Source organism: Chelmon rostratus, chromosome 12, assembly GCF_017976325.1.
Source record: "Chelmon rostratus isolate fCheRos1 chromosome 12, fCheRos1.pri, whole genome shotgun sequence".
NCBI lineage: Eukaryota > Metazoa > Chordata > Actinopteri > Chaetodontiformes > Chaetodontidae > Chelmon > Chelmon rostratus.
The window spans coordinates 25,357,347-25,383,162 of NC_055669.1; the positions used below are offsets into that span (position 1 = coordinate 25,357,347).

The following is a 25,816-nucleotide window of genomic DNA, read 5'->3' on the forward strand; positions in this document are numbered from 1 at the left end:
GCGTGAGCAGCCTGTTTCGGCCCGATGATCTGAAATCGCTGCAGCCACTGAACGTTTTATTTGACCTGCTGAACATTATTTGTTACCTGTGTTCTGTTCTGACACCAGGTCAGTAATTACCTGCTATTTTAAGTTAACCTCACAGTTTTGAAATAGAGTCGCGGGCCGCATCGGACGGTTCGGCAGGCCGGATTTGGGCCGCGGGCCGCCAGTTGATGATCACTGCTGTAAAGTGCAGTTCTGCCCATTAAATCATGTGAAAGCAGAGCTGATGCAACACTCTGCAACACGGCCGTCCCCCTCCTCTGAACGGGGGATTTCACCGCCGCCGCCGCTGCAGCAGCCTCCTCCCGCCTGACGCAAGTGTTAAAACGGGTTGAGTTCAACACACCTCACATATGAAAAGCCCTCAGTGCTTCCACCTTACTGCTTCACACACACACACACACACAGAGCATGGTGTATATGGGGAGTAATTACAGCACAGGCAGGTCTGGACAGGTTCAGGGCTTCTGCCACCATCTGTACTGTCTCTGTCTCTATCAGAAGGTCACTGAGGACAGGTTTTATTGCCCAACAGAGGGGCAGACGGTACTGTATCTGCAGGAGCCTGATAAGGTCATTGATCAATAAAAGAGATGATTACCTGCCCAGGTGATGACCTGACCTCTGCAGGCGAAGCTTGAATCCCAGCTGGGGTCTTTGGGGCGGCAGAGCCCTCAGAGTCTGGGTCTCTGCTTGGGAACAAGGTCTAAATTTAAGTTTACAACATGATCAGATTATCGATTCTTTAGTTTTATGCTGTTATTTGTGTGAAAATCAGATCGATTGGCTGAATCACTGAACACTGAATCAGTGATGCAAACTGCAGATGTGCTTCAGTGTTTGTCAGGTAGTCCACCTGTCGGGTCTGAGTGTCCTGACAGGTGCAACAAAAATGAGTGAGGAGACCTGTGGAGGTGTATCATGACCGTGTGAAGGTGGGCTGCTAAAATACACTGTATGGCCAAAAGTATGTGGACACCTGGACAAAGAAAACACATATTTTATGTCCGTTTAATGTACTTAGTTACAGTCTGGGAGAGAGTATCTTTATAGTTTAATATTTTATGACAGTATCTATAGGAAGCATGTTTAAATATTTCATCACTTGAGGTCATCTTCTCTTCAGTGGATGTCTTTGCCAAAACCAGCACTTAATCTTCGTTATATTCACCAGACGACTCCTGCTCAAGACTCGCTAAATATTTGATGAAGCCACGGACAAACACAAACACGTTACGCAGCCATCCACCAACCTGGCGGCTACGGCACAGCAACGCTCCACCACTTCCTGTATGAACCGTAAACTGCAGATGGATCCAGCGGAGGCAGCGCTTGAGGCAGACCGAGCTGTTCAGATGACGAACACCATCGGTGACTCAGTGCATTTGTGCTTTAAATGCTTATAAAACACCCTGTTTTCCAAAAATACATAAATGCCGAGGCAGGTTTATAATTCCAGAATTTATCATGAGGCTATTTTCCCTCTCTTCCTTTGGGTTCCTCCAGTAATTAGCCACCTCTTCTTCTGTGTTTTGTCTCAAAGGCTCAGTGAAAAGGAGTCTCTAAAATCTACAGAAATGTGTGTTTAAATGCTCCGTTTACAGCTCACTCCTCTCATTAGCATGAGGTGCGCTGTAAATCAAAGCGATGCCATTAAATAACTTCGAGCCTGTTTCACCGCTCCCCACCGACTGTCTCGGTTTTCCCTTTGTTGAGGAGGAGAAAACGCCGTCGCTCTAACATTCGAGGCAGAGTCGTGTCACAGCTGATGAAAACCTCAAACAGACGGTTCAGTGTCCTCCGTCGCTGAGAGAAAAGCTCTGAAGTGCTTGTTTGGTAAAATTGCTGCACTAACAGGACGTTTCAAGAGGGGAGCGCAGAGCATGAAGAGGGGATTTTCTGATCCGCTCTCAACAGCTCGATGCTTTCCTGAGAGGAGGAAGACATTCAGACCTTTAACTGAGACGAAGGTTTGGCTCTGCTCAGCTCAGTCTCACAGATCCTGACTCGTACTTGCTAATGTGATATATAATTAGAGACATTTGATTTAAATGAGGGACCGATCAAAGCTGCAAGCTCTCATACACAAACAAAAGACTCAGCCAGCGTCGTGTAAAAGGTGGAACCCATATGGTTCCACCTTCATGGTAAAGGTTTTGTTTAGTTTAGTCAGTGAATCCCACGGAGTCGAGGTGCAGGACAGATGGAGGTTAAGCTTAAAAGACACCACCAAGACATCAACTCAGACAGGACGTGAACAGACGTTTTACTTCCAACTCTGCTTCAGAGAGAGGACGGTCATCAGAGGTTCCAGGAAAAGACCACATCACAAGTGAACAGCTAATGCTAATGCTAAATACATGACCTTCACTGTGCAGCATCTGCTCATTTAGCCTGAATCTAAAAGCACCACAAAAATTCAAATCAGAGGTCTGGAGCCAAACATCACTCTTCTTTTCCACCGGTTTAGCACTGCACTCCTATAACAAAATCAATGCAACGGAACCCCAGATAAACCCCAAACCTACAGATCTGTTTCACTGCCTAACTTGTACTCTTCAGCCCCAACCAACACTGACTCAAGTGACGTCACTTGAGGACACTGAGGCTTTATGGGACACTTTGGGACATCACACTTTGACGTATAAAATCGATGTTTTCCAGTTCTGTTTTCTGCAGCAGCAAAAAATAAGACAACTTAAAATTTTCATCTGTGTTTGTGAATAAGCCTCAGACTCAAAGAAGATAGATGGATAGATAGATAGATACTTTATTAATCTGTCACAATCTGTGTTTTTTGAATAAGCCTCAGACTCAAAGAGGGTTTTATTCACTGAAACCGCTTTCATTTCGGTGGAGGTGGTCATGTAACCTGTTTCTGCCGGAAGAAACTGCTGCTTCAGGAAACCCAGCATGTTACCATAACACTCAAAACTGAATATCTGTAGGTGTGTTTTTCCTCTCAGACACACACACACTCACACACACACACACACACACGCCGAGCCATCCTCCTCACAGTCTCCTCCCCTGAGGCTTTTTACTGTATCTCACAGAGCCGAGGAGCCTCCCAGTGCATTACGCGGTGTTATTGTGTGTTATTGTGAATCCCTCCCAGGACGCCATCAGCCATGATTCAATTTCTACTTGGCCCCCGAAGGCCTCTGCTCCTCCCGCCGAGACGAAAATTAAAACCTCGTAAGCTGCGGCAGCTGCGGTAGCCGCGGCGGCGTCCATGTTGTTTTGGAAAAGAGCAGCGCTGGCTCGCCGTAAAGGGCATCAGCACGGATACCGCCGGTGCACTCATTAAAGCAAAATGCCAGTGATGTGGATGTTTTTAACAAGGTCTCATTAAGAGCAGTGGGCCAGGGAGAGGCAGCTTACAAACAGCTACATGGAAAATAATGAGGCAGGGTTAATAATAGTAATAATTACCATAATGTTTTCAATTTGATTCAAGGGTGAGGAGCATCCAGCATGACATGGAACATGAACTGACACATCTGTAGTCAGTTACAGTCTGTCTGCATAAACAGAAAGGTGAAGCGTCTACACCTCAGCATCAATAAAACTCCCCCAAAAACCCAAAGAATTCCTCCGAGTACAGGAAAGAAAAGAAAAAAGAATAATTTAAAAAAGGAATAAAGTAAAAATCCCATCCCAACCAAACAATGCACCAAAAGGAAATCAAACCAGCACAAAGCAACTGAAATCAGTCAGACTGCAACACGGAACGCTTCCTGCATTTACTCAACGAGGTCTTACAAACGATTTTTTCCCTTATCTTCTTGTCTTGATGCCTGTGGAGCTGCAGCACCACTGTTCACCTCGTTTGACGCTTTTCTCTGGTTTGCATTGTGAAAAGTTTAAAGCAGATGTCATCCTTTCCATCCTTTGGATGTTCTTCACATTAAATGAAATCCAGAAGCAGTCGAAAGTGTACGGAGGGATAACGTTTGGTCTCCGCTGGGCTGTTATAATCCAAGACGAGGTCCGCTCTGTCCTCGTTTGGAGTTCCTTCCCTCACATGTGACCTGTGGCTGCAAACAAACAGCACACGAACCCGACAAGCTTCATTTCTGGCAAGTTACTCAAGCTGTTAGCATTAATTAATGGCAGCTGATGCACCACCTGAACGTTTTTTTTCTCATTCTCAAACTCCTATTTTCCCTCACATGTGCAAAGCAGAGCAGCTCTGCAGAACTTTTCACTCCCTTATGTTGCACCTCACCACATAAAGGGCTCAGCTTCCTGCAGCAGCACCAACTGTTGTCACTGGATGTAAAAATGTGCACAATCATCCAATATGAGCAGAATTTAAAGGACAGTGGGCTAATGAAAAGAGGGAGCTAATCGCACCAAGCCAGACCAATGCGATCATCTCGTCTCCTGATCTTCCAGTAACGGCACATTTCGAGGCTGCAGAGGGAAGAAAGCGAGGTTAAGACGAGCGTGGGAGCTTCTCCACTCGTCACATCGGCAGCACGATGAGCGAGTGTCGCCTCTTAACCCAACAAAACGACTTGGAAACAGCAGGCAGACGACCAGATCTGCCACGCAGCGCAGGCTCCCACCCGGCATCAATATTTCAGAGCTATCAGTTACCTTCCTGCATGTCTGGACTTACACTACATGCATAGAGGAGCGTTTACAGAATAACACATGTACTCCAGATGAAGGAGTCACAGCACGGTTCAACCTGCTCTTTGGTATCTGATGACGGCGGTATGAAAACATGTTAGAAGAGCAGCTGGCTCGGAGCAGCAGAGCGCTGGTCTCTGCAGAAAGCCCTCCTCTGCCAAACCAAGGGATTTACTCTGGAACACAAGAGGACAGCGGATGATTAACTCGGCTTCACACGCTCGGCTATCTGCCGACGACGAGATGGAGATATTCCACAGTCAACGCAGGCCGTCAAAAGATATGACTTTTAAATTTGACACGGCATGGAGGGCCTCGATTAATAATTCATCACCGCCGTGATGTTTGCAGTCAGACTTTGTGGAAAAACAAACTGAAGCTCTCGCAGTGAACACACTGTCAGTATTTATCCCACCAGTCAGTCTCTCTATTCTAACTCCATTAAAGCTTGTGTAACCAGAATGAACCTGATCTAATCATCATCCGTCTCTTTTATAACCCGGACTGGAGCGGGATCTGTGACAATCTGCCAATACAAGCTTTACACAGCACCGCGTTTCAGTAATTAGCCGTATTAAAGAGGGGCGTTTGAAGCCAGTCTGCACAATGACCCTCAGGACCAGCTCGTCTCTTTAAATGACCAGAAAGAGACAGAACACATCGCTGAGATTGAGTGAATGACTGAGATGAATAACAGGCAGCAGTTTCCTTAATGAACTCCTCACTGTCAGTCACTTTGCCTCTCCTTCACTTCTCAGGTGAAACAGCTGCTGCTACATTCACATCCACCTTATAAATGTTTCACTCACGGCAAAGATTGTGGTGTTAAATATCAAAAGTCTGTGCTTTTTGCTAATATTGTGACATTATAATGAAGGTTTCCTTGATCTTCACGAAGTGGTTAATTTAACCCCAAACATGATCTTTCATTCGTGCCTAAACCTGGCTTTAACCACAGCGAGGGAACAGACGAATGACGGCGTCCAGCTGCCGTCACGTCAGAAAACGTGATCCAGGTAGGAATCACGTGTCCTGCTCCAGGAGACAGGGCGGGATGTATGGACGCTTTATTTTTAAAAGGCACTGAGGTTCAGTAGCAGGTGTACTGCAGAGCTGCTCAGCTGCTGATCGTACTGTGTCTAAACTGGACTGGCTCAGAGAAAGAGTCATGGTTGGTAATAATCGTTGAAACTGTGTCAGAGAGGATCTGATTCAACTGTGATCGCCGAGGCTCGGGTTTATAAAAGACTTGGTCAAAATAGTAGAAACACTATAATAACATCAGATTTAAATCCCAGCCTTTACCTCGTCACACCGCTGGATTACAGGCGAAATCAGTTGCGGCTGTGCAACATTGATTTCTGCTGGTTAAACATTTGCGTCTCTCGCCGTGACGTTGAGTTTCTGTTCCCGTTCACACCCTTTTCTCCTTCCTGCGACACACATCTCGTGTTTTCTTTTCTGTGTGAGCATCAAAAAGTCGCATTCAAGCACTTTCTCTTTTTCAGTTCTTCAGTTTTCAGTTCCGTCCTAGACCGGACGAAACTCTGCTCCCAAATGTGAATCCCGTGGCACGTGACCTATATGCGGCTGGTTACCATGGCGACATCTGATGTCATTCGGCAGGGACTATCGTCACGGACGGTTTTGGAGCCACTGAGGCTTTTCCTGGGAGGAGAACACATTTAGACCGGTGTCAACGATGCAATCAGGAGACACTTCTGACTTCACCACAGAAAAGTGGCCCAATCACAGGAAACACGAAGAGATTTTTGTTATTTCCAATGCAAACAACCACTCCGTGTTGTGTTTTTTACATCGAAGCAGGTCCGATGCGCGGCATTCAGGGGTCAGTTGTAGAGATGGAATATTCGTAATCATGTGTTCATTAGTGTATAATCACCTGAAAATAAGGTTCAGCTCATGTTAGAATGAGCTCCTTATACCTACACACACTTCCACAGAGTCCGCCATGTTGCGCCGCCATGTTTCTACAGTAGCCCAGAGCGGACAAACCAAACGCTGACTCACGTTTTTACGTTAAAGTGAAGACCACCATAGCTTCTCCTACATGTTTGGAAAGGAAGTGTGAGGTGCATTCAGCCGGTTGTAATCTGCAACCTCACCACTAGATGCCACTAAACACACCGGCTCTTTAATGAATGTACTTTCTCTGCCTCAGGGGCATTTTTTGAGTAGGGGGCCTCCCCTGCTCCACCCTGACCACCTTTGCTTCCCACAGGTGTGACTCCACCTGCAGACGCAGCAAAAGCCTTGTAGATGATTTAGGAAACGTTACGTTTATCTGTTTCAGCGCTTCACGTGTGTTTTCTTGAAAGAAAAGATTATAAGACAAGCTGCATTTTATTCAGCAGGTTAATGTAGGACAGTCATACACCTGGTGGTTCTGGTTTCACAGATACTCCTTTTATATTAACTCTAGTTAAATCACTGAGTTTAGAAGTATTTGCTTCTATCCAGCTTTGTAGCCATGCTAGCTCACTCGCAAGTAGCTGCTGGAGTGATCTGAGGCTACAATATAGCTCTCAGAATATTTACTAAAATGCACGGTGCAGTGTAGACAGTAGCAGCAGCCATCTACATTCAGAATGGAACCCACAGTATCTTTAAAATTAGCCTGCAAAACTGTAAAGTGTGAAGGTTTAAAGCTATTAAAACACAAACAAACCCTAACTATGAGCGTCTCTGTGCATCATCAGAAACGTTAACCCTCTTCCTGTTTCGTGCAGTAAAGAAACGCAGCAGACTTCCTTCCAAATCCCATCTGATGAACCACAAATGTAAAACACAGGCTCCAAAATAACCACTGTGTTTGTCTCCTGTCTCTGAAGCAGGGCAGTGTACGGATTATACAGTCACATCATAAACACTTCTCCCTGTCAGCCTGGAAACAGCTCCTCTTGGCACCTCCAGCCTGAACAGCTCGGCCGTGTTCTCAGGCCGAACGTGAAGATCGTACTAAAGACTGTGATGACAACTGAGCTTCTGCAGGAGGACGTGCGTGTTGCAGCATCAAACCAGCAGCCGTGAAAGCTGAGACATTCACCAATATGTTCTGAGCGTGCGATCGGAAGCAGCGCTGCGATGAAGCGTCGGACTAACTGCATGCGCCGAACGTGATGAATTTTTAGCGTGCGCTGCTTGGAAGCACATTTTAATGAGACGCCTCCTCAAAGGGCGGCGTCAATTTAACGACGTGTCACAACACGTTGCCGACTCTGGAACAAACTTTGAGTGTCCATTTACTCAAGTGCTGTAATTAAGGTACATTTCTAGCTACTTTACCTCGAGGGACACGTCGCTCACCACATTTATCTGACAGGTATGGGACTGTCTTTAACTACTTTTCAGACCTTTACTAAAACAGAGCTGTATTACGTCGCTGCAGCTCTGGGAGGCTGTAAAGCCAAGAAAACCAGATTGTACAACGGATAGAAATTGATATTAGTCTGTTTTTAGCCCTCTGCAGGTGTGAGTTGGCATCGTAGTGGTCGTTGTTACCACGGTGATGCCTTGCAGCTAATGGTGCAAAGCAAATGTGCACCAAAGTAAAAGAACTGACTGACGGGATGTCGTTAGTTTCTCAGGTATTTAGTCATAAATCAGTGTATTGGAGAAAGTTTTGGACCTCATGATGGCGCTAGAGGAAGAAATACAATGAGTCGACACTTTCTTGATTGAGATTAAGCGTCACAGCAGGACAGGAGATAGACCCGCTGAAGAAGAAAAAAGAATAAAAACAGGACAAATCAATTGATAAATCAAAAGTCGGGGGATGAACAGAGTTATTAGAATCACCCTCTTGGCATCATTCACCATTTAAGAAACACTTGTCAAGTTTTAAACAGTTTCAGATCAATCTCTACTCAAAGCTTCACTTACTAGCTTTCTTTGACGCTTTCAGCTAATGGAGTTACAAGGTTTCCACCAAGCAGTGATGAGATACAGCTCTGAGAAAAAAAAGAAAGCAGCTTGATGGTCACTGATGATTTCCAGCCCCGAACACACAGACAAACATGTTTGTGCATTAACCTCAGATGAGCGTCACATGCATGTGGCTCTGCACAAGACACGCAGGGAAAACACCCCCGTCAGCGCTGCAGCGGCAGATCGCAGCAGCGGTTTAACAACAGCCACCTCCGACCTCTGACAAACCTTCTCTGCGTTCAACATTACATCCAGCGTGCATGCACCTCCCCTGCTGCGGCCTTTGGCACAGCCTTCCCGAGCATGTGATCCTGACATTTCCCCACAGCTCAGCCCGCAGCTCAGCGGCACGCTCGTCTCTTTAATGTCACCTTATGGATTCAACATCTTGTTTTTTTCCTCGGAGCGAGGAGCGGGACGAGAAGCTGAGAGCGGCCATTGTGGCGAGCTCCATCAGCTCTCTGCGTGGCTGTAAACAAGTTTGATGGATTGCTGCCTGAGCGCACAGAGTCACTGAGCGCTGACACACATATCAGACTGGTGCATGTCAGAGTTCATCTACGCTCTTCTGAGGCTGATTTACTGATACCGCTAACTGAATCCTTGCTAGGCATTATACTGCATGTGAGCTCCTCTTTTCTCCTCAGATGTGGGAAATCTCAGCGTATCACTGATCAGTGCTGCTCACTTTTAAAGCTCTGTGTATAACCCTGGTCCTTAAGGTCACAAATCACAACCGAGGACACAGTTTTGATGCAGATGAACAGTTAACTTCTCTCTGGATCTTCACCTCGTGGTGGACAGAGACTCACATGCAGAACAGCAACGACACTGTGAAAACACAAAGCGCCTGTGTGCAACGAAATGTTGCAGCAGTGCGACATCCAGTTCACTCGATCAAAACATGGAACTCTAATTGATCCTATATTGTATAAAATCTATAGCCCACTTATTTAATTTCAGTTCCTTTCCTTTCTTTTATTATTTTTTTGGATACTCGAATATTATTTTGTTTATCTCGATTGCTATCTTGTTTATTTTATTTTAATGTTTTATTTATTTATTTATTTATTTATTCACATTTGCTTATTTTTGATTTCTATATACATCTATTTTTCTATTTGTATGTATAAGTAATTCTTTATAAGATCATTATTTAATTACTTAATGGTACAGTAATATTGTTGTAGGGATGGGGCTCTGTTGAGTGGGGGGGGGGTTACATTGTATTCATGCAGTTCTGTCTTTGAAGTGTCATTCTGTATAAATTTAATATGCAATATAAAACATGCAACTCTAAACAGCTAAAAGCTTCATCACCAGCTGTGACAGCGTGGCTGGTGATGTCTCCACCATGTGACTCAGATGCAGGCGTGAAACTGTACAGGTGTGTAGCTCAAAATGAGTGTGACTACATGGACTCATCTAATAGTGCAGTAATTACTGCTGAGTCCTCAGGTGATAAAGCAGTAACAGTGCTAACACTGTTTTTCGCGGAGTCAACAGCCGTGTTTGTCGTGAACGGCGAGCTGACGGCTGTTCCCCGAAGCTGTCACAGCGACGGATCGCTGAGAGCAGGTAGCAGCCCGAGGGAGAGGACAGACAGTCTGTGATACTGGATCCACCGAAGACCGGTCGTCCCAGGGGACGCTCAGCACACAGGGGGACCACGGGCCACTACAAGGCACGAGACCATGGAGGAAGACATAAATCCCTGCCGACCCTGCAGCTCTGCACAGCGTCTCAGCCTAAACAGACACACAGTCAGAGACCAGCTGGGGAACAAAGTGCAGCATTTAGCAGCTAAAGAGCTGGTGGAGACCAAACCAGAGCTAATAGGAGAGTGACTATTGGGCTTACACTCGTCATGCTGCTGTGTGTCTGCTGGCTGTGTTTGCTGTCATGTTAGCTGCACTAACATTTAATATCTCAGGAGTTCTTCTGCAGCTTGCTATAAACTCAAGTTGTTTAATAACCATATGGTAATGTCTGTTTTTGCCTGATGAAGCCAACTAAATACCTGAAAAATCAGGGTAAGTCATAGCAATGATGCAGAACTGGCGTGCTGTCTTCACCAGGTCTTAATCTGAAGGGACTTCCTGGTTAAATAAAGGTTAAACACATAAAATAGAAAATCCAAATGTCTCACTCTTCCTGTCCGGTTATGACACACTCGGCTGTGATGATGTCCATGTTTGTTGTCCAACACTCTCTAAAAGCTAATGGTTTTCCTGCTGCCACAGTCTTATCAGACATGACAGATAGTCGTTGTTGTGTAAAACCAGGGTGTCGACCTGCACACAGCCCAGAGGCAGATCCACCGCGAGCCAGCCGCTTTCATGGCGAGTGTCAGACTGCTCTGTTTGGATCCACACTGGGCTTTAACTGCTTCAACGAGATACTGTTGAGTCTACGTCAAGAACGTCCCACTTATTTCTGCCATTTTGTTGATATTAGTGCAGTGAAGACTTTATTCTGTCTTTATAACAAGAGGCTTCAGTGCATCCAGTGTGCCATCCAGGAACCTGATTGGTTGTAACGGGAGACGTACAGCGAACCTGTCACCTGCTAAATATTAAAATTAATTTAGTAATAACCTCCCCAAAAAGAGAGTCAGAGACAGAAGCAGAAGAAGAGGGAGAAACAGACCAAACAGACAAAAACGCACAGTAAATTAAGTCATTGAAGTAAAAGTTGTTGCTGTAAATGATGTTTTATAGCAAAATCCAAACTCCAGTGTTCATTTTAAATTAAAATGCCCAAACCAACTTAAACACGAGCGTCTAAGAGAGGCTCTGAAGTCGTCTGCGGAGAGCCGGTACAACCTGTCGGAAAGCCAGAGGAGCTTTTTGAGGGAGGCTGAGTTTCATTTTCTCAGTCAAAACTGCCGGAGGAAGCAGATTCAGGATCAGAACAAAGGCCAAAGATTTGTCTCTGATGGACAAATCAATACAAGGCGCCGGCACACAGGCGGGAAACCGTTCGAGACAGCACTTAAAAGCTTCTGTTAAAGTCTTTTGGTCTGTTTTCTTCCATAAAGTTTGTCCCTGGCAGCCACCGTACGACTAAAAGCAAATCAGCCTCAGCAAAATCAGTTTAAATCTCTGCATGTTATTTATTATTTCCATGTCATCGTACGTAGCCGTCAATCTTTACACCTTCTCAGATTTCTGCTAACGTCAGTAAAAAATGGCGACACGCTTGACGACTGGGACGTTTTTCAATAAATCGTTTGTGGTCAAACATTTTTACCGTGAGGCATTCGTGCATCTTTCTACCTGCTGTTTTTCCACGTTTCAAACAGATAACAGTAATCCAAAAGTAATCTCATTAAACGCTGACCCCAGAGGAGAGCGGTGAACGCCGCTGGCTGGCGCCCGCTGCTATGAATAGATTACAGCTGGGAGGTAATCCCGTCTGAAATCATCCTCAATGCGAAGAATAAGCCGAAAATCACCCCGACTTTAAGCCTAAAACCCCACTCAATATGTTCTCAGACTCAAACAGGGCAAATGCTGTTGCATATCAAACCCACTTTAATCTACGAGGTGAAAACACAAAGAAGGAAGAAGGTTTCGCACAAAACCACCTCAGGTTGTTCTGGAAAAAGGATGAGAAGAGCGAGGGAGGAGGCGAGGAACTTTATTTTTTAAACTACACTTCATGTTTTCAGACAGCTGCTCTCCTCAGCGTCCCTTAGATCCTTCAAATATCTATTTTGAATAAATAACAATGAGCATCCAGTGGAGTCTGCATGCGTTCACTAATTCTGCAACCAAAAGGACTGAAAGCTCCCAAGAAAGGAGAACTGGACTGAAGCTTCTGAAATATGGACGATCTTTCTGAGTAAAGCTGCATAGATACATTTAGGGAGGGGGGGGGTCAGGTCTGTCTGATGGTAGGAAGTGAGGGCAGAGGGTGAGACAGGTGTCGCCACATGTTGAAATGCAGCTAAAGCAAAGGTTATACACTCAGTTTCCACTTTATTAGGTACGCCTGCACACCCGCTCCTTAATGCAAATACCTACCTACTCCCCAAACATTAGAATGAGGAAGAAATGTGAGCAGGTGACTCAAACAACCAGGTGTTACAAGACAAAACACGACTCATGGGAACTAAGCCGATGATGGGAAATAATGGATAATCTCAGATCCTTGGGTGCAGTGTAATCAGGACTTTCTTGGCACACATAAGGCCACTGAACTCTGACTGAGCATGCTGTAGCTGCCACAGGCTACCTGAGCATCGTTGCTGACCATGTGTATCCCTCTATGTGCAGTCCATCATCTTCTAATGTTACCTCCAGCAGGTAACATGCTTCCACCATGGGATGTGGTGGAACAGCCGATTCTCGGCATGAACGTGGAGCCGACAGACCTGTAGCAACTGTGTGATGCTATCAAGTCACCATGGAGCAGAATCTCTCAGGAATGTTGTCCTGTGTTAGAAATGTACCTAATAAAGTGGCCACTGAGTGAATTTTAGCTTTTTCCATCTTAAATCTAGCATATCAGTTGATCTTAGACTGTTGAAAATGTGATTAGATCTTTCAGAGCTGGAGACCCCTCAGGAAAGTGGACTGGGAGACTTGTGTGGATTTGACCTAAAGCCAAACAGGTGGAGTCAATCTGCAGCCTCAATGAAGACGGATGAGTCCACACGTCTGCCTGAAGTCAAGATCCCAATCGGGTGTCAACCTGTCAGCTCCTCACCTGTTTCTGATCATTACTCTGTTTGTCGTGTGTTCGACCTCGGGCCCCTGAGGAGATGCGACACGTCCCGCCGCTCTGTCCATTAAGACAGAGCCGCTGCCGTTTGACCTCCTGACCCGGCCTCGAGCCGCCACTACGCTTAATTAACACAGCGACAGGGCAGCAGGGACAGCGAGGAGCATCGACACAGAGGGCAGGATGAGGTCCAGGCAGGCAACCAGGTTTCTGGTTTAAATCTCTGCTCATCATTAGGATCAGAGGCCGTAACTCCGGCTTCCAGTTTTACAATTCAACTTATGATCCTGGTAAATATCTTTTTATTTTTATTAGATTTGAAGAGCTCCAGGGTTCACCCTTTAAATCAATTTTCTGCACAAAACTCTTTCCACGGTCTACACAAGCAAGATGGAGATGCAGCTGTTTTAGCTCCTCAGTGTCAAGTGGATTGAGCTGATCATGAGATTTAAAAAAACCTCCAAACATGCATTTACTTTTCAGCTTTTATTAAACACTGAATTGAATCAAACGTCTTATTTTGTCCATCCAACAGCCAAAAAAAGATATTCAGTTTATTATCATGCGAGATAAAGAAAAGCAGCTCTCGCTCCTCTCCCTCAGTCTGTGTTTGTCAGGCTGAAACAGAGCAGCTCTGTTTTTCATACACTTCATCACACTGAAGTACCTGGGTGTGTGTCTCAAGCCAAATCCTTGATCAGAAGCTTTAGTGCAGCAGAAATGAAGAACACTTTGCTGACACTGCAAAAGAAAACCCAAAGACTTCAAAGAGTTCACATGCGAACAGTCATGCTTCTTATATTTACCAGCAGCAGCGACAGTCTCTCTCTGCGTGTTGTATTTCCTGTTTTATTTTGAAAGGCTAACATCTCCTGCTGCTCTCATTACTCAGTTCAAACCCTCGTTCGTTTCCCTGCCAGACTGTCTTTATCAGCGCGTTGTCTTGTTCTCTGGTTTTTGTATTTGTTTCCTCTGTTCGCCTGCCTGGTTTCTCAGGACACGTGTCTCGTCTGGCTGGCCAGCTGATAGTGGAGGACGAGGAGGAGGTGAGTGTTGAGTCAGCGCTTGGCGAGAAAAGCTGCAGGTAACACTGGAGGTCGGTCGCCTCTGCTGAACGCTCGCACGCTGACTCGACGATACGACGTTTGAGTAAAAGCAACAAAGGATAAACTTCAGTGAGAGAAAGCGGAAAGCGGCTTCAGTACTCCCTGCAGGCAGCGTCAGGACCGATTGTGCTGTAAAACCACACAAGGTTTCATTTATCAGGTCAGGACACTCGTCCGGCACTGAAACTCCCCAAAAGGTTTAAGAGCCCACAGCAGAGAGCAGACAGAGGAGGAAATGAGCCACTGTGAGGCGTCTCAGACTCAGACTGATTCATGTGGTCTCAGCGAGGACGAGGCCGGAGGAATAAACACGGTGACAAACGGCGGCCAAAGCCAAGTTTGTGATGGCAGTGAGCCAAATATTAAATCACGCATTTCACTCTTTTCGCCTTTAAACAGACCGAAAATGGCCACAGTGTCTCACTGCGTAATCCAAAGTATTGTCTTGTGATGTCTTACGCAGCGACAGGAAACTGACTCTCGCTGTGTAAACTTTATTTCACTTCCTGCAGACGTTTCATCATAAAACACTTCCAGGTGATTCAAATGGACGGAGAGACGCTTCAAGTGTTGATTGTGTGAACAGAAAACAGCAGCGACAGCAAATTAAAACACTAAAATCTGATAAAAACTCATCAGATCAGGGTGAATTAGTGCTGCATGTCTGCTTCTAATACAGGAATAAAAGGCTTAGACCCTTCTGCAGTCGAGGAAAACGAAGGCTCCTGACACTACTTGAGAATTTAGGTAAGTTATTTGGGTACAAAATGAATGTTTAGTGCAGCCGAGCCTCACACATGCTAAGCAAGTGATTTAACTGTATTTGGAGGAAGCTTTTATAATATTGCATGATTTTTAAAAAAAGCTTTGGCCCTCAGTAAGTCCCCTTCAGAAGCATCTCCAAAAAAAGTCGTGTTTGGATGGTTAAACTGTAATGGCGCCTGCTGATTTCTGTTTTTGGGGTCATTCATGACAGAAGACTGAGAACGAAGGACGGTAAAAGCTTTTACGTCTGCAGCAATTTTTTGCAAATGCCTGAGAGGTCACAGCACAAAAATGTCACAGGAAAACTCCACCATTAAAAGCTCAAAAAGCTGCTGCTGATGGCCCTGATCCTTCATTAAATATTAAGGGTGGCTGAGTGCAGTGTCTGGTAACGGCGAGATCGTCCGAGATCAATCGCATGAAACGGACGAGATAAGGGAGGAGGAGAAGGGTGAAAGAGAGGTGAGGGAGGGGGAAGGAGAGGAGATAAAGGATGCAGGAGTCGCACTGATTCGGCCCTTTGTGCCATCGGCCCTCCTCCCCCAGAAATGATTTCTCATCGAGCTGAGTCAGTCGGCTGCTCGCGGAGGGAACGTCTTCAGACGGAAACAAGAGTTAATCTGCAGATAGACGGCAGCGAGGTGAGCCGTCACCTGAATGACAAGCAGACTGTAAAGGTCACAGCGACTTCAGATAACAGGAGCTGCGTCGGGATAAACATGGCGGCCTTTCCCTGTCATAGAAGAAGACATTCTGCCTAGTAACAAGTGACCGCCGGCTGCAGGGAATATGCACAGTATTGTTTTTAAACGAGTATTTCAGTGATCTGATCACACTTTCCGAAGTGTCAGACCAGGACAGCACAAGGATTTTCTCTCTTCTGTTTGTTCTCATCACACTAAATAAATCCAAATCTAACACAGCTTTTGAGACACTACTTTCAGTCTCTGCGTTTCAGCCAGCAGAAGTCCTTAAAGTGGCCAAACAGCCTCATTTACACAGCACATGTTAATCACAGAGGCAGGAGACACGTAGCTTCTATAAAAAGACAAATAATATGCTTCTATGTATCTGAAAAAAGCTGAACATGGACGTCCACATGGAGCTGGGTGGCCTGTATGTCTGCACGTTGAACTGCCACGACTGTGTTAACGACAAGAGACGCAAGAGAAACATGGTCACGGCTGAAAGAAGTGAAGCACAGGCCATTTAAAGCGCTCTGCGATGCACACGTGCAGCCCTGAGAGTCATCGCAGAAACACAAACTTTAAGTGTCTCCTGTGCATGAATGTGGTGCAGCATTTGCAGTGGAAATTCAAGAAAATTCTTCATTTGAATCAGTAAATGGGGTCGTGATCAGCCGGGGGCACTGTGCGCAAAAAAACCCTGAGAATCAGTCACAGGAGATCTGAGCCGCTCTGTCTTTATATAAAAACGTGAGTGAAAGCAGACGCAGACGAAGCTTTGAAGAGGAATAAAACTGGATTTGACTGCGATTGACCGGCAGCAAAGTTTTTTTTAATGTTAAAACACACGGGACGTATTTCCAGGGCTCGCTAGAGGCGGTTGAAAATGCATGCGTGTCGTCTCCTTGTGATGTGCACGCTCCTCTATCTCCTCCGTGCAGCCGGCGCTCCAGGTAAGCTGAGTTTGACCTTGAAAGAGGAAACAGCGGCGAGCTTGAAGAGCGGCTAATCAGTGGGTGTGAAGCTCCAGCTGTGTGTGTGTGTGTGACAAAGGGAAGAAGATACAGTGCTACTGGCAGTTTTATAATGCTCTTAGCTGCACCAGAACACCCCCCCAATACCAAAACACACACAATATCACACACACACACACACACCCACAAGCCAGAACAACCTAATCGGTAATTTACTGACGCCTCTGTTCAATGAAGAGCTAGCAAAAGGCTAAATACCCTCTGCACAAAGGCAGCCATCAATACAGCAGCGAATGGAGAACCAGGATCAGGTCTATTCGGAGTCTATTCAGGAGGAGGAAAAAGCCAACAGCAGGTCAATATGATGTTATTGTATTGAGCGCCGGAGGACGGGATCTGATCGTACTGGTGCGAAGGTTTTAAAGGAAAGGCGGCGACGAATGCCGGAGACAAAGGATGCGGGGCCAGCATGGTCACAGAGAGGCTCTAAAGAGACGGAGCCGGATCGATGGAGGCTATTCTGAGCCTGACAGGAGCGATCAGGCTCGGAGACGGAGGGAGCGGCGGTAGACTCTCAGCGGTTTTTATAATTCCTGCTGTGACGGTGAGGATGATAACACACATCACTCTCCTTGCATCATATCAAAATCCTGTTCTCTTCCGATGAATAAGATATTTGAAATAAAATAGAATATGAGGTGTTCTTACATAAGCTTGAATTAACCGGTTTCAACCAACGACGTCGTGACATCCACCCATCAATCAGTCGTTCAGCAGCACGAAGCTTCATTCGTTAGCGACAGCATGCTAAGCTCCACAAGCTCATTCACGTCTTCTTCCACGCTCACCTTTAGCCAATCATCTGTGAGCTGTCAAATCTTAAAAATGCTCCCACCTCCACCCCTCCACCACCTCAGCTGTGATGATCCGATCAAACCCTCCGTTCTCCTCACCAGCATCACTGTTCATTCCCTGAGGGAGTTTCCTTCATTTTGGAAGCACCTGATCCACAGGCCCGCTTCACATGGTGATCTACTTCCTGCTGGGTCTCCAAAGCTCCAAAGTCTGTTTCTCATGTTCACAATAAATTGAATCTTGATTTAAAATGTTTTGCTTCTCTTACAGGGCTCTCCTGATGGAAATGGGGGTGATGAAGGTGTGATGAAGATGTGTGACTCTCCATGTTTCCTGGTAAACACATGGCTAGAAGGAATCTGGATATGTTTCATCTGGACTTTAACCACAAAAAGTGAGAAAAACTCACTGAAAACTACCACAAACTGCCTGTTACAGAGGCCTCAACATTCTGTCCCGACAAAAAACGTCATTATTACTTTAAAACGATGCTGATGTGACATTAAATCAAACAGACGTGACATCCATGACTGTTTGTGCTGCTCTGAGGCAGAGGAACACTTTCGTCCCTGTTTAACTTTGTGGTTCTGGGAGGTTTGATTAATCCAGAGCTTCATTTTCTAATTAAACTGACAGTCAGCGTCCTCCTCCTCCTCCTCGCCTCTCTGGAGTTAATATGTACGTTATATGTTCACATCCTTAAGCAAACACAATTAATAAGAGCAGATTAGCAGCGCTCGAGTCGAGGATGTTTAATTTCACAGCGAGCCCGGTCGTCCTAACCCCAGGAGCGTAGCGTGAGCCGTCCTAATCCTCCCTCCGCCGCCGCTGCGTCCGTCCGTCCGCACGCAACACAGCTCGCATGTCGTCGCAGGCGAGTTAAGACGGAACATGTGGGGCCCTGATCTCCGAACATCTTCAGGTCGACTAATATCAACACGCGATGCTAACGTAATCCCTCCCGCCCACAGAGCTGCCAGAGAGCTAACACTTCTAATGATGACACAAGTTAAGATTAACACAGCGAGAGCGGAAGCTAATTATTGAACTGAACTTGTAAAAACACTCCACAGATCAGTGATGACTTTATTTATCACAGCATGAAGGCAGGGATCCATCAGAGGAATAACGGGACTGTTCAGACTGTTTGAATGTTTGTTCCTGTTAATCGACGATTTGGTGAAACACACGTCAGAAAATGTTTCACCATCTGGGATCAAACTGGGCTGAACGGGGTTTTTTTAAGAAGTTTAGCTGTTTCGATGCTACTTCATTTTTAATCTGTACTACTTGATTCACTTTGAAACGATTTTGAACTGCAACAGCAATCGCTGATTATTTTCTTCATTAATTAATTGATCATTTAGTTAATTAAATGTTAGAAAATGGTGAAAAATGTCCCTCACAGCTTCCCAGAGTCTGAGGTGACGTCTTCTGCATCCTTTTTTTGTCCAACTGGTAGTCAAACCCCAAAGATGTTCAGCTTACAACAATACAAAACAGAAAAAAGCTGAAAATATTTCCACTCTGGGAGATGACAAACAATTAATTACCAAAATTGATAATTAATGTTGATTTTCTGTCTATCGACTAATTGACTAATTGACTTAATTATTGCAGCTCTGATTGAAAATACAGCCCAGAAAAGGTTTAGACACTGTGTAAAACATGAATAAAACTTGCTTTTTGACATCTGCTCAACTGAAAACAGCACACAGACAGTATGTTTCATGTTTGACCTCATCAGCTTCATCAATTTTTTCTCCGTAAACTCAAAAACGAACGGCGACCCCGGCAGCGGACGCACTCTTGGAATGTGTGATCGGGCTTTAGACCTCAGAACACTGTGATATTTCAAGCAGCAAATGGAAACAGGCTGAACCGCTGCTGCGTCCAATCTATCAGAGGTTTTATTGGCAATCAACCGCCGAAAAGCAAAGTGTCACGCTCTCAGATGCGGCTAGCAGCGGCCTCGACCTCCGACCTCCCCTGTGAGAGGCCCGCTGGGTCGGTGGCTGCCAGCGGAGTGACACAGCTGACCCGCACAAGGGGGAGCTGGGAAATCCCCCCGGAGCTCCACAACAAGAGACGCACAGCGCAGCGTACAGTCAGCCGCAGCACATCCGCAGCCGTCCGTGCGGCCAGGCGTGGGGTCAGGGCGTCAGCTGAGACGCAGGAGTGAGGCATGATGGGATTCAGCGTGACAGGGGTGGAAGGACAAGGCTCTGTTCATGCAGCCCTCAGATCAGGCAGCATGTTGCACTGAGCACGCTCAGCGTTGTTTTACAGCGTCGAGGCTGCAGCACGCGAGTGTTTCTGGTGTTTCCTGCATGTCTGAACATCGATGAGTGTGAGCTGCGTCAACAAGCACGATGAAAATAAGCCACGACTCAGATATTCTCTGTGCACAGCCTGGTGACCCCGCCTCGTGTAAGATGACACAGTGAAATATGGGCTTCTGTCCGTCTTACTCAATAAAATACAACACGTACACCTGCCTCCCTCTACACGACTGAACGTGGCGGTCCGGCTGCACCTCTGCCTCGTCCTGAGTGCTCCTGCTCTTCATCCCTCCCCCTCTGTGTTTCTCTGGGCGTGGCATTTCCTTTTCCCAGCTGCTGCCACTCAGCCTGCACACCTGCAACCCGTCCGCTCATCTGCCCCGGCAGTATATTTACCCCGGCTCTACACTCCAGATCGTCCACTTCACCAGCGTGGTTCTAACGCTTCACCACAGATTTGCTCTTGTCAGTAATCCTGAGTTTGTTTGCCCGTCCTGCAGCCGTAGACTTCGCTCTAACTCCTGGGTTCTGCTTCTGGGTCCAAAATCAGTTTAACACAGCAGAGTAAGAACAATCTAAACGAAAGCCGCCAAATCTGTGTGAGGTGTCCATGTTTCTAGGGCTGCAATCAGCGACTGTCTGTAATCAATGATTATCTATCCTATCGTATCTTATCCGATTATTGTCTGAGCTACAGTCCAAAACACAAAGATTCTCAGTTTTCAACAATATAAAACAGACAAAAGCTGCAGATCCTCATGATTAAAAAGCTGAAAACAGAGAATTGAACGATCAATCGACGGTCACAATTGTTGCCGAGAAAGATTCTGTGGATCTGCTAATCAATAAGTTGGCAGGTCGTTCCAGCTCTGCTTTTCTAAGATAAAACAACCCGGTCAAGAGTAGATTCAAAAATAATTTAACATGGAATAAAAAAGGACACAAATGGCAAATCAAAGGGCTGAAGGCCGTCATCTGACCTGCGTGACAACGTGGACATGAAACTTAAAAACAGCCTCTTTGTGTTAAAGATGCTGAAAATTACCGAGAGAAAAATGAGACAACGTGCTGCTGATGTCAAACACCAACAAGCTGTGCATCATGAGAGCATGAATCCCCATGAACTGGGGGGTCCTGCCACATCCACGATGCACAAAGCACACACAGACTCACAGAATTTCAGAATGAGCAATAAAAGACTGTTGAGATCAAATTAAAACTGATATTCAGCAGAAACGTGTGAAGAATTTAACTTTATTATCACCTCTCACGCCTCACATGATCCTCACCTGTAAATGTGCCGACAGTGCGTTTGTTCTGTCACTGAAGGCTGTTGGATACCTGCTCCCCTCATGCTACCGGTTCAGCAGGTGTGATTCTGTCTCCAGCACGTACTCTGATCCGATGTTTTGTTCAGTTAACTTTGTGTTCTGTTGTGTTTCATGTTTCTGTGCTGTCCACGTTTACGGCCTGTAAGTCCTCAGTATTATAGCGCCAATAAAAACAAGCTGGAGCCGCTGTGGGACAACTGGAACCAGAGCGAGCTGACGTGAAGAGTTCAAGACCTTCAGTCTGGAACGGGACGAACGCTCCCCTTCAGGATATTTAACACACCTCTTGAGAAAATAACTGCTGCATTAAAACACACTTTTTTACCCGACTTTCTATCAAGTCCAGCCTTCGTCCGCAGCACCGCTGTGCTTCAGTTTGCCTCTAATCTACTCACCACCGAACAAACCAAGAAAACATCCTGAACTGTGTTGACCAACAATTCTCAAACGTGATGTAAAACGTGAAGGACGTCTGTTCACACTCAGTCAAACAAGCTCCATTAAGAGCAACCAGGACGAATGAGTCACAGAAGAAAATGAAAAACTGATGAATAATTGTCTTGTTAACTTTGAGTGCACACTGGCAGTTCTCTAATCCCTTCAAAACACTTTAGCTTTCACTCCCTAATTACCAGGAAGTGAAAACATTTCAACAGCATAAGCTAGTCTGTCAAGTGTGCACCGACATGGTCCAATCAAAAAGCATTTTGTTGATTTAGCTTGTATAGATGTGACATACAGCAGGTTTCCCATGCAGCGCTCTGCAGTACCACTTAGGAAGAGAATTATGGGGGAGGGGGCTTTTCTCTCGCTTGAGTTTCCTCATGACAAACAACAGAAACCTTTCTGGTTGTACAGTTTTAAAAGCTCTTGTTCTGCTTCCATAAATCAACCAGAGGAGTTGCAGGCTGGTGGGAGCTGCAGGTTTTTAATGCTTTACTGTCTGACTGACTGACGCCTCGTTCAGACTGCCAGCTCAACTCACATTTTGGTTTATCCAGATTGTGTCCACACGGACTTTAGAAAGTCTGAACAGCAAAAAAAAAAAAAAAGGAGGTGGTTTGAAATGCGATTTCTGCAGATGCATCTCAGTCTGGACGCTCTGGCTGCTCAAATCAGATTTTTCGCAGTGCGACACACAGCGACGACGTCAAATCCAGAACGACTGAAGTGCATCAGACCGGGTGGGCAGAGTCCACGCTGCTGCAAGCAGAGCGGTATGGAGGACAACAGAGAGCAACAGTCTCCTGCATTACATATTGATAGTGCGATTGTTTGCAGGACGGAACGATGCACTTCCATTTCCCACGCTCCCGTCTTGGAAAGCTGTGTCGCCTTACTGACGCCTACATCGTTACCACAGCAACAGATGTAGATAGGTTGGTGATGTCTGGAGAGACAAATCCGATCTGATCGCTTGCAAAAAAAAAACAGTGTGGACAGTCTGTCCTAAAGATCTGATTTGAGAAACGTCCTGTTAGACTTTCAAAACAAAGCTTGTGGGACGTCCTGTGCTTCAGGCATCCACCCACATCAAAAATGGAGCATATGAGTCCATGCACAGGAATCTACAAATTCAGGTAAAAAGACAAGTAGCAGGAGAGAGGAATGGTTGGTTGCCAGTCCCAGCACACTGGATTTGATTTGAATCACCTCGGAGGTTTAAGTGCTGACTCTCATCTCTGAGTGTGTTTTTATATCCGTATCAGATGAACAGAGCTCACTTTATCCCCAAATTTTAAGAGACAGAACCTAAATAAACAGTTTAGTTGGACTGAGACTGACTGAAAGAATATTCCACTGCCAGTCAATAAAAAAGCTCCTTGGATGCCTGATCTGTCGCCTTAGGACGAGTCCTAAACTACTCATCAGATGGTAAGTCCAACGTGCTGGAACACACAGCTCATACACTGCAATGCACACTCTTTATTTTTACATTGACTCGAGTGTTAAAAAAGGACTTTAAAACAAAAAAACAAAAGAAAGAAAGAAAGAAAGAAAGAAAGAAGAAAGCTGATTTATGATTATAATATTCACCAGTAGGGGGTGCTGAGCCTATTTGGAGCTGGTGCATTTCAGGACCCCTCTCTCTGTGTGTGTGTGTGTGTGTGTGCGTGTGTGTTGGACAGCTCCTGGTGCTGAAACCTCAGCAGTCAGGCTGGTGCCGCACACAAACTGTCTCGTTTCCTCATGAAAACCGAAACCTTTCACAGAAATAAGTTCAAAATGTGAGAAATCCGTCAGGAAATCTGAGACGCAGAGCGACAAACAGCCCAACTGAGCCAACACATGAACGCCATCATGCAGGCTAACACGAGCCAAGTCACTGATGAGGAAACACGGGGATCGGCTGCCCAGTTTTGGTTTTTATGATCACAATCAAAAAGCTAAATCTACGTTCCCCCACAGCGGAGAGCGTCAGTGAACGCCTCGTCAGGCATCAGGCAGCACTCTGCACACATTCATCATCAAGTCTGGAAGTTTCTCTGAGGAACCCAAACAAACAGAACAGCCAGGAGGTGGAGGGGGTGGAGGAGGGGAGCGTCAGGAGAGAGGAAGAAATGCCGATGGATGGTGAGGAGGCGAATAAAGGAGGAGAAGAGGAGGAGAGCTGCAATTAACCAATGTCTTCATTCAATCTGTCATTTATTTTCTCGAGTAACCGATTACGATGATCATTTTTCAAACAATGACATCTGAGAACATCCTAAAATATCCTGTTGCATCCACAAACTAAAGATATTCAGTTCAGTTGCATTGAATAGATGTCGACTAATCGATTAATCGCTGCAGCTCCAAAGAGGAGGAGGATAGAAGAGAAGGAGAATAAGTGAAGAAATAGAAAGTGGATAAGAGCAGGATTAGGGGAGGTGGTAAGAGATGAAGGAGGAAGAAGAGGAGGTCAGTAAAGGAGGAGAAGAGGAGGAAGAGGATGGAAGAGAGGAGGAGAAGAGTAGAGGAAGACTGAGAGACAAAAAGAGGAGAGGAGGCTACAGGGGCAACAAAGAGGAGACAAGCAAGGAAGACGATAAGGGGGAGGGGTAGAACATGGAGGAGGAAGAGGAGGAGGCCATTAAGGAAGAAGAGGAGAAGGACAGGAGAGGAGGATGGGCGGAGAGGAAGAGGAGGGGAAGATGGAGAAAAGAGGACAGGTGGGCGCTCACCTGGTTGGTAGAGAGTTGTGCATTCTGGGAGATGAGCAGCTGGACCAGAATGTGGAGTCCCGAGGTGAACAGGCCGGCCAGGATGGCCCAGGTGAGCGGCAGCGGCAGCATGCTGTAGGTGGCGAACAGGGTAAACAGCACGTATCCCACCCCGTCACCCAGCAGCCCGTAGCCCAGCCCGGCCGCCAGGATCTGCGTGGCCATGGCCACCCAGGTGACCACGCCGCTGTACTGCAGGTAGCTGTGCGACGTGGTGTCCTTCCGCACCACCACTAAGGCACAAATGACGACTTCGATGCCCGTGAAGAAGCCCAGCAGCGTCCCTTTGATCGGGTCCATCGGGGACGAGGCCAAGGTGAGGTGCAGCACCAGCAGGGTGAGCTTGGTCACCACGTCCAGGATGTTCATCACCACCACCGACTTGCGCCTCTGGCCCAGAAAGTAGCGCTGGTACAGCCGCTCCAGGTCGCGAGACTTGAAGGCGTTCCGCAGCGTGGGGAAGATGACGCCCCGGTACGTGTAGCCCCAGTTCAGGAAGAAGTCGGAGTTGCTCGGTGCACAGTCGATCTGCAAGAATCCCAGGTCGCTGCTGGCGCGCTCCGGGAACACCTTGGTCCCGCCGTTGTTGTGCCGGTCTCCCACCGACGTCCGCCCCGCCGACTGCTTCCGCGCGCCCTGGCCCGGGTCGTAGGGGTCATCCGGCCCGATGCCCTTCACCCCTCCTCCGCCTCCGCCGCCCTGCTCGTGGATGAAGCGCTGCTCGGTGATGTGCCGCACCGCGTTCTGCCACAGCAGCCGCTTGGGTCGCGCGCTGCCGCCGCCGCCGCTGCCGCTGCTGTTGCTGTTGTTGCTGCTGCTCGGCGTCTTGTTGATGGTGTACAGCTCCTCGCTCGCGCTGGAGCACCGGACCTCGGACAGCTCCATCACCGCTGCCGCGTGTTGCTCTTGTTGCTGTTGTTGTCTTCTTCTATCGGTTGTGTCGGTTGATATTATCCCTGCCTTCCCGGGTGCGAGTTAGCTCAGCGATTTTGGGGAGACGACGTCCTCTCGTGCGCATTGAACCGGGGGCGCGTGCTTCTCTCTCGGGTTGCGGCGAGCACGGCTCGGGGTAAAGCGCGGTTGGAGGTCATCGTCACGCGAACGATTCCACTGAAGAAACAGCACATAAATCCGACTCGAGTGGAAAAGCATCTCCCGGATTAACCGCGCACCATCACAACCATCACCACCGTGCACCGTGTCCCCGCGCTGAAGGCTAAAAATCACCGGGCGGTGTGTCCAAGCAGCAGCT

At 46.7% G+C, this 25,816-nt stretch overlaps 1 protein-coding gene across 1 annotated transcript in view; it reads right to left on the bottom strand.

The window, feature by feature from the left end:
* adcy8 (adenylate cyclase 8 (brain)) overlaps positions 1-25,449 on the bottom strand; it is an 82,045-nt gene extending 56,596 nt beyond the window's left edge. Inside the window, exon 1 of the mRNA XM_041948587.1 lies at positions 24,526-25,449. Coding sequence (XP_041804521.1) covers positions 24,526-25,449 — 924 coding nt within the window. The remainder of the gene's footprint in view (positions 1-24,525) is intronic.
* Between the last annotated feature and the right edge of the window lie 367 nt (positions 25,450-25,816).